At 39.7% G+C, this 20,644-nt stretch overlaps 1 protein-coding gene across 9 annotated transcripts in view; it reads right to left on the bottom strand.

The window, feature by feature from the left end:
* ELF1 (E74 like ETS transcription factor 1) overlaps window positions 1-20,644 on the bottom strand; it is an 89,386-nt gene that overhangs the window by 8,612 nt on the left and 60,130 nt on the right. For all 9 annotated transcript variants that reach the window (XM_032099844.1, XM_032099839.1, XM_032099847.1 and 6 more), the window contains 5 exons: window positions 12,975-13,082; window positions 12,222-12,386; window positions 7,296-7,379; window positions 4,139-4,331; window positions 2,586-3,053 (listed from right to left, as the gene is read on the bottom strand). In XM_032099844.1, coding sequence (XP_031955735.1) covers window positions 2,586-3,053; window positions 4,139-4,331; window positions 7,296-7,379; window positions 12,222-12,386; window positions 12,975-13,082 — 1,018 coding nt within the window. The remainder of the gene's footprint in view (window positions 1-2,585; window positions 3,054-4,138; window positions 4,332-7,295; window positions 7,380-12,221; window positions 12,387-12,974; window positions 13,083-20,644) is intronic.

Raw genomic sequence — 20,644 nt, 5'->3', positions numbered from 1 at the left:
GCACTGTGGCTGAAGACACTTTTATCCTTTGTAAGTAACACTTCTCCTTGCCTCTGTTTCATACAGCAGCACCAAAACTTGTCCTAAAAGCACATCAAAAGCCATCCAAAAGCCAAGACCTTTCCACTTCAGAGTAAGATACAAGCTTTGTGCAGCTATAAATGAAGTCACTGCCTGTCTCGTGAAGAGCCAACCACAGATTTACACCGGCATGCCCATTCCTTTGAGAAATGCCAAGAGGCCTTGGGGGACTTGGGCCTTTGGCTGCAACACTCTCCCAGTGATGCTTTGGGAGTGGTCTGTACCAGGCAGTGCTGCCTAGTGCCAGTCAGGGATAGTGACACAAGCACTGTGCAACAGTCTTCAAATATGATTCTTTTACCAAGTCCCTTAGCAGGGAAGATGCACATTCAGACATTCTCTGAAGGCTTTGGTTAAGTGTTAAGAAACCAATCGTTTTGACCTCAAAGATGCTCAATATTTTCTCTATTAATAATTTTTTCCTTCTCACAACAGAACAGAAGCAAATTGCTGCAGAGGGAAAAACATTTATTTCCATGAAGAAGAAGAGGGGTGAACATTTACATGAATAAAACTTTAGAAGCTAAATTGCGTAAGACAAATTATATGGGTTCAAGATGTTCATGCTTCAGGGCAGAGTCCAACCATTAACCAGCACGCATCAGAAAACCTTTTGAGGATCATTACCAGACCCTGGTTGCTGTTTTCCCCAAATGATCTTGACTATTTACATGCCCCAACCACTGAACAGCAACTGGCAACCAAAGCTGCTATTTGTCCTCATGATTCCCACACTATAAAGTGACTCCAACCACAACCCCACAGACTGTGTGCATACATCAGAACGTTTGTCAGCTCTTAGTCTACAATGGCAGTCATACCTGCTATACATTTTCAAATCATGCAGACCATTCATTTCAACCCTAACAGAAGCCCTACTGCAGCAATTCAGAATGTGTATGCAAACACATTCATCTGCTAAAGAGTTACAGCTGTCTGAACAACCTTTTGTTTCAGCCTTATTATAAAACAATGCCTAAAACATACGCTCCAAAAAATGTTCAACATGTCATTCTACCTCAACCAACTATTTGAACCTTGCCCTTTGAAGCTGAGCAGAAATATGTATGTCATAAATTGTATTTTGAGAGCCTGGAATGGGCAGTGTCTATTGCACAGGATTCATCAGCACCTATTTTGCAGCTTGTCCCATTGTGGTTAAAAGCATACCAGAAGGTCTGGATTGTAATTTTTATTTTCACTCTAACTGCTCAGACGCCTTCGTATAACCTTTCTTAATCAGCAGTACTTCTATACCCTTCTGAAAAGGTTTGATGCTTCTTTTTTTAACCCCTTCACATTGTCATCTTGGCTAAGCACAGTTAGAGACTTCATGGAATAATGCTATGGTTAAAAACAATTGATGTGAACCAATGTAATACAGAACTCTAAGGATTTAAGGCTTCTGTTTCATTTGAACTTCACACATGTATCATCTCTACTATTTTCTCCCTTAGCTTATTACCCAAGGTCTGACTGGGAAATACTGTAATGCAATAACTGGATGTCATAATGTCACTGAACAGTTTTCCAGATGTTAGGCTGGACTTCTTGCCTGACTTAAGTCTTACAGATACTTCTGTTTGTTGTTATCATTCTTTATACCATCTATACTACTGATACTGTTTGTGATACATAATCTAGTGTAGGTCTAGCCTAGACCTATTTAACTCGCAAATTGCTGAACTTTCCCCCTATTCATGTTTAGTATTATTGTTCTACCAACTTATATGGTTCAATATAGCCTCAGTTACATCTGTACTGCTTTCCTTTCACTATATTGCCCTTGCCCATTTTTACAAGTAAATCCTGCTACTAAGGGGTAGGTGCAAAAGAGTCATGATGCTTAAGCACTGTGTCATGTTAGCCAGCTGACTCACAAATTAAGCATGGAAGCATGACTGTCTCCCAAGTGTCTGCAGATGCACAGCTCCCAAAGAATTATTCTGTTAATTGTTTCCTAAAATCAGAAGCACTTTTTCTTGTAACAGCAGCAAAATGCCAGAGCAGGTAATATAGAGCTTTTCCTTGCAACTGGGGACAATACAAAAGATGAAAAAGATGACAAAAAATTCTTACAAAAAAAAATTAAGAAGCAAGAAGGAAAATCATTTTGAAAGTATCATGAAGATCCACCATGTATACTTCAAAAGCAAAGACACCAAGCATTGTAAAAAGCAGACATGAAAACACAGCTTCTGCTGTGGGACAGAACTGACAATTTTAAGTTGTATATTTTTCCTTTCCAAATGATATTCATCAGGCCTAACACCATGGAAAAGATGAGCTTCCCTCCACCACAGGCAGTACAGTTATGTGTGTACCTGTCATATTATGCTGTAGTAACTCTCAATTCCTAGGATGAGCCACAAAGACATTGTTTCACTTCAACCAAACTGGAAGACTAGCATTTCTTGGAAACAAAACAAAGAATCAACTCTATCTAGCCATCATCCAGTGAATTTATTATTATTCAAATATTTATTTTCTCTACATTTTCTTACCTTATATTCTGAACTGAGGAATTTAACGATTCATCCGGAACATTACTGGTTACAGCTGCATGTCCTTCTGTGAGGGGCTGCAATGGCTGCATTACGTGAACTGTCCGAAAAAGCTGAGTAGGTTGTACTGGCTGTGGAGATTGCATTGTCCTCAAAACTTCTGAAGTCAAGCCAGGTGTCTGCTGCTGTACAACTTCTGCATGCTCCTTCAGCTTAGCAGGCTTTGAGTTTGCTGGTTTTACCACTGAGGTTGATCCTCCCTTTGCTCCTGCGTTTGCAGACGCTCTAGTTCTGCTTGATTGGTTTCTATTGGCCACAGCAGGCGAGAGCAGAGTTGAATCAGGTGATTCAGTGCTAGGGCTCGCATCTTCATCATCAATATAGATGAGATCTTTTGGCATGTCTTTAAATTGATACACCAGGCGCTGACCTTCTACTTTAGCAAGGATTCCTCTTTGGTAATAGTATCTGTTTAAAATGCACACACATCAAGTTATACAGGTTTTTTGCCAAAAACAAAACAAAGCAACAGAACTCACAGAAAGTAAACACAGAAACAACAAGTAAACAAACTTTCATGTGTCTAGTTTCTTCATTATAAAAAGTGGCCAATTTAATAGTGTACTTTTTCCTCAAACGACTTTTTTTTACTGGTATTTCATGCCACCTTTTAACTCCAACCTTAGATAAATCTGTGGAGAAAGAGAAGAACTCCATGACTTGGCAACTCTGCTATCAACTCACACTTTGTAAGAGTTGCATGAAAACTTTCAGTTCTCCTTTTGACTCCTACAGTTCTTTCAGCTATCTGAATTCACATTTATTCACCAGTGAGCATATGGATACATTTTAGCTACAACAAAGCAAAGGGAACAGGACAGGGGAGCACTACTTCTGTTACATTTACAAATTAGTATGACAACGTGAAATTGCGCACACCAAGGTGAGGGGAAATGAAAAGAAACGCATACTGCTCAGCTGGATTATCAATCCACTGATAAGACTGAAGCTTGATGGATGTCTACTTATTTTGCACAGGTTTTTATGTATGAGAAAACTCCCAGCCTGATAGAATCATGTGCCACTGCCTATGTTCTAAAATGGTCTGCACACACAAGCTCAGAGAAGTGGAACCAGAACTGAATTCTAAAACTGTATTTTCCATTGGAGATGGAATCACATGCAACAAGTAGAAATAATTTAATGAACATACATGAATGTTGGTGGTTTTTTTCTGAAAAGAGATTCAAATTTTATGTAAAAGGCTTGCCCCACTTGAAATCTTCAGTCTCTTATTTAGTCTGTGTCTGACTGTGAAGATGCAGTTTTGCAGCAGCACTGAAATATGTCTACGCTGAAACTGAAGGTGACTGACTTGGAGTTAAGGTTAGAGAGGGTTACTTTTAGTTAGCTAATTTATTTTGCTGAAATAACTTTTTCATTTCCCAAACTAAGAGAATACTAAATTTTTCCATTATTCAAATTAGATGAGGCATTTAATGCACACAAACACTAAGGCAACAGAAACAGTTTATTACTAAAAATGCACATACCTGAGAGCTCTACCCATTGTTTCATAATTCATGTCAGGTTTGTTTTTGTGTTTTCCCCACAACCTGGACACAGCCTTGGAATCTACCAGTTTGAAAATGCCCTTCTCTCTTTGAGTCCATTTGATATATTTAGGACATGTGGCTTTGTCCTGGAGCAGTGCTAGTAAGAACTCCCAGAGATAAATTGTATTTCCTAGAATAAAAGAATTTCAGACACCAAAAAAAGGAAGAAAAAATATTAGTTGGCCATATTTTATTAATGATGCAAATAATCTTAAGAAGCTGGTATCTTTATAAAATATGTCATAATATATCATCAAGACTAGCAAATAGTAATGGAAGGGCATGGGAAGAGATCCTTGTGAGTTATTATAATCTAGGTGTACAAATACCCCAGCCACTCTGTAACCTACAGCCAGGCACCAGTCAACCTACAGCCACCCCATTTGGACCACCACCATTAGACAGCATTTGTCACCCATGTCCCCATTTCCCTCCTGTGTAAGCCAGTCACAGTAGCAGTCACCATTGCTTTACCTTGAATAGGAACATGTTAATTTCTATCCCCTAAAAATGCTGGAAATCAAGCTGTTGCTTAAATGCTTTGCTGAATCGAGGTGAGTGTTATAATCCTTTAAAAGGCTAAGCAAAATCCTTGCCTTAACAATGAGATTTATGTGGGGCAGTCAGTGATATCTGCTGAGGTAGGCAAACCTTTAACAACAAAGTACAGAAAAAGGTAATTTTTTTTGATCCAGTGAGTGCTTGCGCTTGCTGGTAGACAACATTCAAATTTCATTTTACAAACAAGCAGGGACAAACACTTCCATATGGAAATGCATCACATCTGTTCAGTGTTTACCACATATAAAGAAAGGGTATTAAAATCACAGATTGTGAATACTTAAAATTAGTACAAAATCTGCATTTTTTTTCCCCAAAACCTTATTCAAGGAGTCTAAACTCATACGACTAATGAGACTCTTTTTCCTGCTTTTTTTTGAAGGTTTTTGGTGTTTGATGTTCTTTTGGGAATCTGAATCTGCACATAAGCTTCTCAGTTGTTAGTCTGAGAAAGCAAGAAAAAAACTTCTTGTATCACCTCCCACAAGTAGCTGTGCAAAACCAGCAAGGATAGCAGTGCTCAAGCTTCACAAAAAATGATGCCCAGCAGATCAGAAGGTGACAGGATCCCTTTTTATAGCTTCAATTTAATTCAGCAGATTTTTTCAACTTTAACGACCACCAGTCTGAACTTTTTTTTCAATAAGAGATCTCTTAAAAATTGAAATTCCCATAATACTATATTCTAAACTATATTTAGCAAATATTCATCAAAGTCATCAGCACTGGCAATACAAAAATGTTAGCAGCTCCTTCAGCAGGTGGAAGCTTGAAAAATGAGCATTCCTAGAGAAAAAACACTGCCTTTGCAACAAATGTCTCCCAGTTTACATAAAACAGCCTCCTGGCCTTCATATATGCCAAAGGTAAAGGCTAAGGCTGCTTAGGCAAGACACTGTGTCAGACAGGAGTGAGAGCATTCCCAGCCATTTACCACCTAATCCAGGGTGCTTTTGTTGTAATCTAGACTAAAAACGCTCAGCTGCATCAAGGCAACCTGAAAATTTGTCACTGCTTAGCCACTAAAAATCACTGTGGAGAGGACTGGCTGCAAAAAACAGGTTTGCTTTACATACAGGCAGGATATTTAACCTCCTCTGAGCCACAGCAGAAGAAGAAATATGTGGAAAACTCCGTTTTCTCTATGCATCATATTGTGTAATTGTATGGAGAGCTTGTAATTTTAGCATACAAATTCCCCTTAGGGAACATACACGCAGCTCTCATGATTTTCTAGCTGCTTCCCTGCCATGGCTGGTCATATTACTATGTGTTTTACTTCAATTCTATGTTCCTAAAAATGCAAAACAAATGGTTTTCATAACAAGCAGTGGTTTCAGGCAACATGCTCCATTTTATTCCCTTCAGAATTGGCAATTTTGTAACAATGGACAAATGTGAATTATGGAGTATCCTTGCTATCACCGACAGAACCATTAGACTCTTCCACCTGTTAGTTTTGTGGCTGGCTCCTTCCATATTTTCTATAATTTCATTTGAGCGCCACTTGGATGTCCCTCTGATACGCCTTTCATTTTTCCTTACAAATCAGGTTTTAATTAAAAAAAAAAAAAAGGCAACGAAGCATATTTGAAACTGATGGCATTAACATGTTAAATATTTACTGATTGCCAGCAGGTTTTTCTTCCTGTTATTGCAGAAAATGCCCCTTCAAAAGAAAATGACAACTCATTTGCTAGAGCGAGATTTTTCTGACCTTGAGAGTTTGACATTCTTTTGCCACCAGTGCCCAGGACTGGCTGGGCTGCTGTCCTGGCAAGTACTGCATGCATGCAAACACATCTGTCCCCAGGTGCACCAGCAGGCACTTGTGACACAGGGGAGGCTCATTCCCAGCTCCCACTGAGCGCAGCACCACTCACTGGGGCCGGGAATCAGCCTTCCCTTCAAACACCAGCCTGGGCACGGGTGCGGTGTTGGACCCCACAGCAAAGCAAGGCAGCTGTTGACAAAACTCATACACACTACTGAACAGTTCAGGCTGAGAGAATTATTTATTGTATCAGTTATGTGGCATTTATTTTTATTTCTATCTTTTAAACACGGGAGGAATGAAAGTATCAAACCCTAAGTTTTCTGCCCAAGTCTTCAAGATGTGCTGTAACTTTTTTCAAAATTCAGGACTTGGTACTTCCTGCTGCGAACTGGCAGCCTTGGTTAGCCTCATGCAGAATTAGACACATACAGATGGAACACATTTTCAAAGATCATCTGTCAAAATAACCACAGCCTAAGAAACATTAATACAATGCAAAGCATTCCCCAAGATTTCACTCAAAACACAGCAGACTCTGCAGGGATATTGAAAAGTTTCCAAGAACCCTTGCAACTAAAGTGACAAATACACCAAGAAAACTCATGCGCTCATCTTTTCCTTCCCTTGAGATGTTAACCACTCCTGAACATAAGACCTATGTTTACATCACAAGTGAACGGGTGATTTTTTTCTTTTTACAGATCACTCAGAAACAATGTTCTCCTACAAATTTTGGTGACAACTCTTTAGACTTACCCTTTCCATCTTTGTTTTTCTTTTTCACAGATATATTTGGAGTTGTAGTAGGGGACTCAGAACGAGATGGTTTTGGTTTCTTCCCTGAAATAAACGACCAGTAAGTCAACTGCAGCTTAAGGGGAAAAAAAAAAAAAGAAACAAAGAAAGAAAAAAAAAAGGACCTGAAAAGGGAAGAGATTTGCTTCTCCAATTCAAAAAATATTCAATTTTTAGTAAGTTGGGAACTTAGTTCTGTGCTGAAGTTCTTTTTCTATGGCAGGATGGACCTCCTATACTCTTATTGTACTTCTAAAAAAAGACTACACTACACATTTTCCTGAAGTCCATGTACATTGGAAATTTCCATGGCTATTTAGGTACTCTTAAGAGCACTCGAAACAGACGAGATGAGAAAAATAAGCTACTAACCATGTGTAAGGGCTTAAACAGGAAAAGTTAGATAAAATACAGAGCACTATCATGTTCACTCATTGCCAAAATGGAAGTTAGGGTCAAAACAAGCTTGTCTGCTTGTTTAATCAATTGCAAGTCTACACTGACAGCAGCAAACTACACCATCATCTGAAACAAACATTTTTTTCAGGCCTATTGTCTTTTACATCTTTTTCACAGTGGCTGCAGATAAAGGGAAGTCACTTGTTTATGAAGATCAGAAGAACCAGTAACAGGCTCTGAAAAAAAACCAGTTTTTTAAGTCATAAGCATGGTGGCTCTCTGGTGAGGAAGACTGAAAGGAAGAAGTTACTTAAAACTGATTACAAAAATGAAGTGCACTCATTTGAAAATGTTGAGAAATCACCTACCAACATATAAGGGAATAAAAAAGCTAAGTCATGCTGAAGTATTTTTCAGTATAAAACCTTGAACCTATTCTTTTTTTAGTTCTCATTCCCTGCAATGGCAGCTTTTACAAGTGGTGTAATCAATCAGAAACCTTCCAAACTTTCTTATGAAATAACAATTTATCTTACCAGGTTTTGCAGTGACCCCTTACAACACTGACATTACCTATATTATTACCTATAATCTTTTGAGAGGCAGAATAGACTAAGAAGACACAAGACTCAGAGAAACATATTTCTAGTTCAGATAGAATACTGTCATAGTTAAAAATATAAAGGAAAAATTTTTTCTCAATTTATTGCATTTCAAAAGAGTTGATGTTCCAAAGAGGCCAGACCAAAAGTTCTGTGCAATCCCATACACTCTAACTTTCCAGTTTTGGTTTTGTTTTGAGGGGCTATTTTAGTAAGGGAACAGCTCTGCTGCAGAGTGAGAGAGGGTTTTTCACTAGCTCTGAAAAAAACCAAAACAACTCAGTGCCAGCTGGCACTATTTCCTTTGTCCTGAACTTCCAGGTATCTACAGAGAAGTCATAAGAAACTTTGGCTTAAGCACTCACTTTTTGACATTAGCAGTCTTGCTAAGTCCATCTTTGTACCTTTTTCTTTCTCTTTTTTTGACAGGGCATGGGTGAGAAGGGATAGCTAGTTGAGACAGCTATAGTGAGTAAACTAATAACACGTGCAGTCCTCTAATTTTCATCCTTCCATCCAGACAGGATTAATGACTGAGGACGGGACACAAACAACACCCACTGTTTTGGCCAGTAATGTCTTCCTTGATTTGAAAGAAGGTAGGAGGGAGGAAATCCTACAACATTGTTTTCTTCATATATCATGATATGAAAGGATAAAGAACTACTGGTGTACATTTTTAGCAGCTTTTCTCCACTCATCATTGTAGGCTGCAGAAGTGTCTGTTCCACGTAAAATATCCTAGATGAAGTCATTCTTGCACGGATGTGCTTCTAATGCACAAGAACACCCTCAGGGTAACTTTGGCTAAGTGCTTTCCCTACCTTGAGCTGTGGGAAGACTCTGTTGACTTGTTTCCTCTTGAACAGGTGCAAATGTAGCCATTAAGGAGTAGGGACTGTTATTTTGATGTCACTAATTTAGACATTATGTCTAAATAAGTTCCGTTCTTAAAGTAAATGAAGTGGATGAGAGCTCAATTAGGTTACCACTGAACTACTCCGGGTCAGCTTCAGGAAACTTAAATACTGATCCCACATAATTTATGCATTTCTGATTAGAGATAACCTAGGCTACTAAATATGAATACGACTGCAAGAGCAATTCTAGGCTCTCTTTCTTCAGCCTAGACTACTTCAGGACTCTACCAGAAGCCCATTCAAAATTAGAAACCTGTGAAGAATGTGAAACTTATTTACAGAAATGCATTGCTGTTACTGCTGTGTATCTGGGCTAGAGATACTTTATTTGGGTAGTTTCAGACTACACTGTGAGCTATAATCTCCAGGTGCTGACTGATACCATCAAAAAAACAGTTAACAGAGACATCAGATATGTTTCCTTTGTTTAAAAGAAGATTTTTTTTTTTTTTAAAGCACATTTAGCACTAGCACGCTTCCTCCTTCGCTTCAATAGAGCATGAATTTGTTATTTTTCAGAGTACATCACCAAATTCCTTTTTAGGAGAAAATTTTAAATAGAGGAAGGATAAAAAGTGTGCAAGAGCTAAGCCTTAGGTGGGGCTACCATAATTTGGATACCTCTTTGGATTTATAATTGGTATTTTCACTTTCCTATTTCCGTGGCTGTAAAAGACTTCAGGTTAGAAATTCATGCTACAAATTAAGGTGGTATTAGGCAGTGAAATGTTCATCCTGATTAAATGTTTTATACCAGACCAGAAAATGTAAAATCCATTTTCTTGCACTATTTTCAGTGAGTTTTGTTAAAAAAATAATGCATGTACAAACAAACTAAATGGTATATATATAAAATATTATGCATAGAATTTATGTGACCACCTGCTGCCAAACATCTTCCACAGCAAACACAGAACTGAAGCTATTAATACAGCCAATTTCAAAGTTTCTTTGTCTGGCATCCCTTTGTTTTTCCTGTCTTTCTGATTTGTAGCTGGGCAGCTCAGTGCTGAGACATTCATGAGTACAAACATCATGCTGAACATGGTTTTGGAGTTGAGCAGATGGGTGGATACAGCTCTCCTGCTGCAGCAATAGGGCCAAAAGGAAAGGAAGTGAAACCACCACATTGCTTCTGGTGAGCATTCTCTTGGAGGAGCTCTACTTGGCAGGGCCATTCTGGCCCAGTTAGCTGGCAATGCTCTGCACTGTGAATCCCTCTAAGTTTAGCTAATGGCTTATATATGCTAGAAGTCTATAAAGGAGGTCTATAAAATCTATAAAAACCCTATAAAATCACGAGTGATATGGATAGGGCAAAATGATCACCTTCCTTTGCCACACCTCAAAACTGACCAAAAAAGGGAAACAAAGCACACTTAAAAAAAAAAAAAACAACCCTACAAACAAACAAATCCCCAAAAGAATCCCACCCACACACTGCACATTATCCTAAAGTGCACTACAAATGTAATAACATTTTGCAGCAATTCTTGTACAGCAATGTCTTACAAAACCCGAGATTCTGAAGTAACACTTCTACATCACTCAGACCATACTATCTACCTCACGAAGTCTCAAACTCACTGAAAACTAGCACTTAATGAAACACCAAGCTGATGCATCTTTTCTTGTATTTTTTTTTCTAAAACAAATACACACATTCTCTGTGAAGCAACTGGTTTTCTAACCTAAAGCTAGGGAAAAGGAAGGAGTGGGAGTAAGCAGAAGCACAACACGAAAGAGTACGAAAGCATCAAACCACAGAGGTTAAATGTCTGGAAGACAGCAGCTCCTCATTCTGACCCACACAGCAGTCAACATTAAAAAAGAAGGGAAGAAAAGAACAAACAAAAACCCCCCAGTTTAAAATCCTCTTACAGTTGGTTATCACACAGTAGTGTGCACAGCCACAGTAGTTTCCCCAACAGCACTTTCAGGGCAGCTGCTGGTAAAGCTCTCCTCCACAGCAGTTTCAGTTCAGCTTTCTTAGGGGAATCAGAGACTTCCTGACCCACACCCATCCCTATGAAACCTTGTGACATACACGGGGCTCAGGAGGCTTTCCCAGGATCTTCACAGGCCAATATGATCTCTCTCACACGTAACAATCCCCAACATTTGGAATTAGCAGCAAAAGTAGCAGCAAAAATGCACTCCTATTCCACAGGAGTATGTCTGGGTAGCAGAAGCCTTATTCTGGAAGGCTGTTATACAGGAGAACCTGTAAAAGTCCTCATGCTCTAGGATGAGCTCTAGGATTAGCTCCAGAAAAATAACCTCCTTAGCTTATTTTTCTTTTTATATTAATTTGGTGCAAGAGCATTTAACATCTATCTACAGCATGACTCTTTTCCTGCATACGCCAGCTTCAGAGCCTCTAACAGGTTCCATGCTGAAGCAGGGTGGGAAAACAGGAGCAGAAGGTCTGGCTAACAGCACTTCATTACTCTTTGGCACAGCACTGACTGCAGTGGAACACCACTACACTATGTAATCCAGTACAAATGGGCCTAACACTTTGGCATGCAGCTATTAATAAAAAAAAAAAAAAAATCAGTAACATTTAAGAAAAGCTAAAAATCCCTCCCAATTCATCCCATATTCTGAACTGATCAAGTACCTTCAGTTGAAGCTAAGAGCTAATAAAAGTACTTCAGGATTCACAGCAGCAAAAGCTCTACAGCTTGTATTGCAATTCTGCTGTGAAGAAGAAACGATAAATAGGAACAAGCAGAGATTCCTGTAGGATAAGCCATCATTGCTACCTCTACAACATCATTAGTCTAAGCACCCTTATATGTGCTCCCACTACCCAGGAAGAAAATGCTTTCCCTGCACTTCTGGCTGAGCCCACTCAGTTATTTTGGCCTGACACCCAGGATGGTTCCAGATACCCACAGGGAAGTGACCACGCCACCCACTACTCTCCTGCTCCACACTGCTGTTCTCTGGTAGCATCTTACCTTTTTTCTTCTTTGGTTGTTCAAATTCTGGCGTCTCTGGTGATTCAGAGTAAGGGTCTGGGGCTTGGTGAACTTCCACCACCTCAGGGATCCCATCGAGTGTGACTGACACGTGTGTCATAGGAGGCACCATTTCTTCCTCTTCGGTTGCACCAAACATAGTTGCTTAAGGGAAAGGAACAAAAGGAATATTTTCACACAGCCATGAGGACTTTAAAAGCTGGCTTTAGAAGAAAAATTCTAACATAGAATAAAATAAAAATATGACATTTAAGTCCCTCAAGTGAGAGAAGACTAGTTTATAATTCAATATATGTGCTGATGACATTTTACACAAGCAGAAGCACTACTAGAACAATTTAATGACAGAACCCACTCCACAAGAAGCACAATTATCTGGTTTTTCACATTCGTATTTAAGGCAATCTGCAAATGTAAGTGTATGTTCTTTTATCATGACAACATAAAACATCAACCAAACAAAACACTGCAATCTAAACCATTCAACTTCATTCACATCTTCCTTCTGTAATTCTTGACTCTTTCTTTTCCTGTTCAACTCTGCCATGGCAATGAAATCCTTCATTGCTTACAGCACTGGATATCTGATATCCAAACTATGTACATAAAGGCTATTTGGAAGTTAAGAAAAAATCCTACCAATTCCATGCAACCATGCTGCAGTGAATCCCTCCTCCTTTCACAAATAAACCTGGCAAATACAGATTGGATTTTCATTAAAAAAAAACTTACTCATTCTTTTTTCATCCAATATAGGATCAGGGGAGTCCATATTGAGAAGTGCTTCAGCAGCCTCAATTGTTTCCATTGTTTCATCTCCATTATGACAAGATGCTTCAACTAAAACCAAGGGAGAAAAAATAGTTCTTAAGAAGCTATGAACTAGACTTAAAGCTTAACGTGGTATTTATTCCTATTTCATTTCCAGAAAAAGAAAGAAAAAGTGATAAACATGGTCTTCTACTAGATGTGTAGCATCAGATTAGCTTGGGAGACAATGTACACTGCAATCATTTATTTACTACAGTATATTTTTCACATTGCACTTATAAAAAACCCCAAACAAACCCAATACAAATCCTTTGTTTCTGCCTCATCCTTCTAACCCCTCTCTTTGCTGATCAAGCACATGCAGTAAAACACAACACTCATGAAACTAAGAAATATCACTAACACAAGCCAATATTCCAGAGATCATTATTTAAAAACACAATATTGCTAACTTCTTACGGTGGTCCAGTGTCTTATCCACAGAAAAACATGTACATGACACTTGAGGACATGATTTAATGGTGAACATGGTGGTGGTTCTGAGTTGACAATAGGACTTGATGATCTGAGAAGTCTTTTCCAACCCTAACAATTCTGTGGTTCTAGGAACAGAAGTGAATTCCATAAATAAGACATGCCCATTGAAACTATCCAGTTATTTAGCCTGGAGGAGAGACAAGAAAATATTCCACAAGTTCTGTTAGAGACCATGTGATGTAAAGGTGTAACTGAATCCTAAACCATTCAAATTCATTGGAATTACAGGTAGGGCTAACAGTGCAGGCTCCAAGAACACAGTGAAAAGCAAACATGAAACATGAAAAGCAATATGGAAGGTTGGCAAGCTTTTCAAAATTGTTGACTTCTAGACAATTCCTCATCCATCTCATGAGGGCAGCCATTAGATAAACCCAAAGCTCCTGAGCATTAATTATAATGCTTAATGTACATGTTAAAGTAATCTGAGGGTACACAACAAAAAAATCCAATAACATATAATTTTGCAAAATAACAGCTGTTCCAAGAAGATAATACTGGTTTAACTGGAAGAGTACTTTACCAGATGATTTTTTCAAAATAACTGTAGCATGAAAAATAACATAGATGGCAGTTCCTGGTACCATAAACATTTAAAACTGTTCAACACATCCTTTTAGAAATTACTGTTCGTTGAATGGAAATGCTTCCTTACCCTTTGATATGAATTTGATGCAACTTTGGGGAATTCACTTGCATCTATCAAAGTCATAAAAAGGGCTGCATTAGTATTCCCCTCCCTAGGACACCAAGAAACCTCAGTTACTTTCACCAGCTTTACACCTCCCCCATCCCTGTTAAGCTTTGAGGAATTTTGGGCAGGGCAGTCACATTAAAAAAAAAAAAAACAACAACCAAAAAAAACCCCCAAAACACCAACCAAACAAAAAAGCCCACTACGCTGACTGACAGAGCAAGCAAATATGCATGTTAAAACACAATGTAATGACCTTGGAATATTTCTGCGCACAAAACCAGAAAGTTTATGCCAGAATTTCTATATTCCTAACCTTAAAAATATCACAGCAACAACGAAGCACCCACTTCAATTAGCACTAAGCAATTACATAATTAAAAAAACAACCAAACAAAAACTCCTGGTTTCATCCCAAACGTTTATAGCTTCAGCAACTGTATCATTATGAGAGGGCAAAGATGAATGCTGTCATCCATGCATCAGCCCTACCTCCTCCACCAGCTGTGATTTACAGAAGCCTCCTTATGTTCTGGATTTTTTCTCAGCCTTAGTCCCACAGTGCCCCAAGCATAGGAGGCTCAGGCTAAGACAGAATAAAGCAGACAGGTGTTGAGAATCCCTGATCCACACAGCAACTTACCCTGTTGTCTACAGGACCACTGCCACCCTGTATCTTGCAAAGACACTCAGACAGTTAAGGATCTGCACCTTCTGGCTGACATCTCCAAACAGTCTTAAGAAATGAGAAACAAAGAGCTGAGGAGGAGGATAGCATGAAGAGAAAGTAAGTATGGACTAAGGTCCTGACCTTGGAAGCCCTAGAGCAAGAGAGGGCAGCAAATCACTGACAATTTTTTCAGGCAGCTGACAGGCTCAGGAGCTCAGACCCAGGACATCTCAGCCTCAAGAGCCACATAGCATCCCTAGGGAATGTCTCGCCATCTGAAGAGGAGATGGAATATGCACAGCCCATTCAGTCTGTGGCCATGTTCACGCTTGGACTGGTGCTGGTGTCTTGATGCTTCTGGTTCTAAGTTTTATGTGGATGAGAACTTCCCACATCATCTACCAGAATTACCAAGACCTCAAGAAGGATATCACATCATACAAGTATAAATAAATGCACACAGCACTGCCAAAGCAGCTGTTCTCAGTTCTGATATTGTTTGAACGGACAGGAAGGTCAGCTTTCCATGATCCAGCTCAGCCAAAGTCATGGAGGGTGGCTGGTTTATATTGCCACATACAATTTAAAAGCCAGGAGTGGTACCCCCCCCCCCAGGTTCTCAGTGCTGCAGGCAGGGAGGAGAGAGCTGCTGCTGTCTGCTCTTTCCTCAAAGAAAGCTGCAGGAGGACCAAACCCGCTTGCTGGCTTTCAGGTACCAAGGTGATGGAGCAGAGTCAATTCTTCACTCTGAATAACAGCAGGTAAGGAAGAGACTACCAGCTTTACATCACTGTTACACCATATGGCTAGAAGTTTACCATCCCTATCCAAAACTAATGAAAGGAACTTATAATAGCCATATAAATAATGTAAACATAGAAATTAATATAATTTGATGCTCACAAAAAATATAAGCATGCTAAGGAAACTTCCCAGACTGACCATTCACAAGACTCACTGGCAGTCACATCCCAAGACCAGAGACTGCCACTGCTGGGACCTAAGGCCCTTCACAATGGGCGGCTCCAGTGACACGTTCCCCTTGGCTCCCCATACACCCCACTCACACGGCCAGACCAGGTTTCCTCACCACTTCGACCTCGGATTTCCCATGGCAGAGTCTCAGATGTCTCATTCCATAAAGCCATTTATTCACAGCACAGTAACACAGGAACAGCCCAAGCTGGTGCCCCCAAGGATGATCCCAACCAAGGAACCCCTGGGTTTTTACAGCTTCACTATAAAGTGAGGCAAGTCTCTCTCTTCCTTTCTGTGTCCATCAACCTCACTGCCGCTGCTGTCACCTGCCTTCTCCTTTCTTATCCAAAGGATCAGCAATTCCTGGCTCCTACTGTCTTTCTCACTGTTCCTTGCCTGCCTGGCCCAGGTGCCACCTTGGTGCCCTTTTTTATCCCAAAGGTTGGCAGTTCACAGCCTCTTGTCTCTGTCTCCCCCCAAGAGCTTAATTTGCATCTCGCTCTGCAGCTTGCCGGCAGAGCTACCCGGACCAGATGTACTCCTCTACAAGCAGCAGCAGTATCTTTCTATCCACAAACACAGAATGGCAAAATTAAGTTTCTTAACCACTCCAATGCTCTTGCCAACACCCTTCAAGCATCTTCAGAGAAGATGACTTCACAAAGTGGTTTAAGACAAGTTAATATTTCCCCATTGCTGAAAAAAACAAGGGTTGTAGTTTTTCCTCCCATCTCTGCCCCTGGTTCACAATCCAAACTTCTGTCACTTAACACATACCAGGCTTCATGCTTTATTGATCACACAGTGAGACAACTGAGATTTATAAAATGTCTGAAAAGGTTTTGGTTGTATTGCTGGGTAAGCAAGCTGAATTGCAAGAACTCAAGAGCTAACAAACAAGGTGTGGGGTACCTCACAGAATAAGTGGAGGACCACGTCTTTGTCCTTTTAACAGCAAGATGCTCATTCACATCCCTCAACATGAGACAGTGCTCAGAGATATCCAACTCAGCTACCAAAGGCAAGCGGGTGTCTCTTATTTTAGCTTTTCTGTAATGTTGCAGAATGGTATTCCAATCACTGGCGTTTATGATACAGTCCCAGATTTAAGAAGAACTGGGATGAAACGGCTTCTTTTTTACACTTTGTCAAAGTCAGACCTGAAAAAATGGGGCAGGGTGTCATTTCTGAGAAGTATCAGGTTTCAAATGTTACCTGAAAAAGGCAGAAACTTTTTTTTAAAAAAGGAAAAAAGGGGGAAGGGGGAGAAAAAATGGGAGGAAGAAAATGAAAAAGGGAAAAAGAGGCAAGGAAGAAAAAAATGGGTAAGAAAAAAGGAAAAAAGGGAGAAGAGAAAGGGGAAAAAAAGAGGGGAGGGGGAAAACCACACCTAAAAATATCTTCCCAGTTTTTCCCAGGGTACAAGTCTTTGTTTATCTGAGCAAGCCACAAACATAAGCCTCTGTATCTGCATGCCAATTTCTGCCCAGTTACTGCAAATCCAGGTTCCCCATGAATCAGCATTAGCACAAGGCTTGCCCAAACACAGCCTTCTGCTCTGAAATTATGCCTCATGTTGGAAGTTATCCACCTCAGTTCAAAGTCCTGTTTTCCCTCTTCCTGTCTAGTGCCTTTTTTGAAATTTTTACACCACTCTGGGCAATCCTGTCCCACCCCCATTGCTTCTCTGGTGGCTGGCAGCTCTGCAGAGTGGACAACGCGAGTCCTTGTCCAGCCTGAGATAAAGGCTGTGCTAGTCACAGCTGTGTTTAAGTTCACTGCTGGTTTTACTAGAGACAAAAGCAGGGACTGCAGAGCCTCAAAATAATGTCAGAAGAACCCTAAAGTTGCTAAAAGAATAAAGAGATCCATTAGACATGGACAGACCCCCCCCCTTTTGCAGAATAGCTATCTGTTAAATTTAAGCACATACTTTTTAGTATCCACTCTGAGCTGATTGTTATCTTACACTGGAAAACTGAGTTTAAAAACACAGGTATTTCAGGAGACCTGCAAATCACAATTTTCTTTTTTAAATAAGGCTTTACAATTTGTAAAGAAAATTGAGGTGGTATATAAAAAAAACCCTCTCTGGTTTTAACCACAGCTACAGGCAGCCGTGAATAATTTCTTTACAAAGTAACTGAAACCAAAACCCATTTTTTTACAACTGGCATCTCAGCAACTCACAGTCCTCACAGATTAACACTATGAAGTTCAGTTTCCACCTAACTACTCCTTCGGATTTCTTTGTAACATCAGAAATGACCACCAAAGACACTGGGTTTGTGCAGGACTGCTAGAGCTTCACAAAATGTACTAAGCAAACACTACCAAACTTCAAAATGTTGCAAAATAACTTCTGAACTGGTTATTAAGTACCATTATCGATCTATGAAAACGCACACTTCCATGCTCCCTATTCAGACTAGGGCACAGGACATCTAAATGCAAATTTTCTATCCCTGCTCTCTCATCCTCCCCCACAAGCTGTCTCAGTGCAGCCACTTCCCTGATCCCATGAAAACAGTGCCAGAACACGTGAACCACAAAATGGCAGACTTTGATTAACTGTGGTTTTTAATAACTTAAACTCAGCAGACATGACAAAGTTAAAAAAAAAATTATAACAAGAATAAATGTTTTCAGGAATAATCCAATTAGTTCCTCCGTCTTGTGCACCTTATATCCATAACTAGCCACATTAATAAGATATACAAAGTGTAGCAAACTGTACCATCTGACAAGTTGGCCTAGAATTCCTCTGCACAAAACATTATCCCTTGTATTTTTCAGAGAAAAAAAATTTCAGTATTCCCTTTAGAGATAAAACTTCATTCAAAGCCAAATGCTCTAATTACTTTTGTTAATCACCCTTCACTACATGATAGTTAATAATTTAAAATCCCATAAGACTGGCAACAAACTGACCATAAAATTGCCATGGCAGTTCTTCCAGGGGAAAGTGCTTCTAAAGAGGAGGGTGATAAGGCACGTCTGCCTATTCATTACAAAAAAATTACAGCGTGAGCATTAACATAGCTAAAAAGCCAATTGCTGACCATGTCTCAGCAGGGTTTCATGTGCAACACATGCTGTTCTTATAATTTAGTTTTCTGCAGGTTATGATTTATATGACAGGTAAGTAATCACCAGTGTGTGATAGCTGTGCTTTTGAAGGGCTGAAGCTACATCCTACAGTTGAAAAAACCTATCAGCATCCACTATTCTGCAGATAGATCCCTAAAAACTAATTGCTTCAGTTTCATGAGGTTTACTGCTAATTTCTGTTAATCTAGGAGAAAAGAGAAGCCCAGTGGATGACAGCTGTAAAATAGTACTGAAAAACGAGTAACTTTAAAAAACTTAAATCCTTCACATTAAGCAGTCATCACTCAGTAATGTTTAGTCATAAATTATGGTGGTTCCAGTTTTGTTTTGCTGTGAACGTCAGCCTTATAAATATTTTAATGTGGAATTAGTACAGTCTTTATGATGTCTGATCCTCTCTCAAAGGCATAAAGTGGAAGTGACTGAAAAGACTGGTACTAACTTCAAAGAGCAAAACAACACATTTCACTGTTGAGAGCAAACACACCCATGAATAAAATCAAGAAGGAAACTTCAAAGAAGGGAGAAAAGAAAAAAAGCAGCTGAAAAATAGAGTAGGTGGGAAAATTCAGCTATGATTAGCCCCATTTCAGAGGCAGCCTATAGCAAGCTATACTTGAACTGGGTCTCTTGCTCACAGCAGTCTTGCAGCTCAAGTGGGCAGCTGTGGCCACAGCCGATGCTTGTCCGCAGTGGGCAGGGAGATAACAGGGGCCTCCCTCCCCCATGTCCTCTCCTCCTGGGGGGTGGCTTCACACCTCTGGGCCCCAAATTCTGCCCCACTAGAGTCAGGCTGGATAGCTTCCTGCCAGAGACCAGGGGCTGAGCTACCAGTGTTGCCTGCCTTGTCCTGAGCAGGAGCTTTCCAACCACAGTGCTGGTCCCTGCTCGGCCTGCATTCATCCCCTCTCCCTGCTAAGGAAATCCACAGCATGCACAGGATGGAGACTGAAACAGATAATTAGTTAGCATCTCCTCCACAACAATCATCTCTGCAAAGTGGCAGTTCTTGATTTCTAAGGACTTCACCTTTAAAGAAAAGCAGATTTCTTGAACTACAATGGATGATGGGAACAATACCATATTTGTCTGCCTCCAAAGTATCCCAGAAACCCTTGGACACCATCAGTTACAAGGATTAAATATTTTCAGTTTCTGGCAGCAATTTGCAAACCCTTCTCATGTGACCAGCAACAAAAAAAAAAAAAGAAGATTAACAAGGGCATTCGCAAAACTGGAGTTTCACAATTACTCAAACATGTAAAAATTCACACACACTATATTACAGTGAATATGGATTCACAAAAATGATCTGCTATGAAATTTACACGGATGCATTAAGTGGTGCTTAAGTAGCACACTGGGGAAATGCCAGTTGTAGTGTGAATAATTAATATGAACAGCAAGTTGGCAAGAGGTCTCAATTTGAAATACAGTTTGAGTATGTAAAACCTTCTTGAATAATAACCTAACTTATTTGTATGGTCACAGTCTGTTCACACATAATTCACTACTATGAAAAAAAATGAGCCATTTTCATCAGATAAAACCATTTACTGAGAACAGCTCATATCAACTTACTCTGTAAACTGCTCCTCATATCAAGTTATGTTGAGTTCTTGTTTTGCTTTTGGTAGTAAA

This window comes from Corvus moneduloides, chromosome 2 (genome assembly GCF_009650955.1).
Source record: "Corvus moneduloides isolate bCorMon1 chromosome 2, bCorMon1.pri, whole genome shotgun sequence".
Classification (NCBI taxonomy): domain Eukaryota; kingdom Metazoa; phylum Chordata; class Aves; order Passeriformes; family Corvidae; genus Corvus; species Corvus moneduloides.
This window is presented reverse-complemented; position numbering and strand designations above follow the sequence as displayed.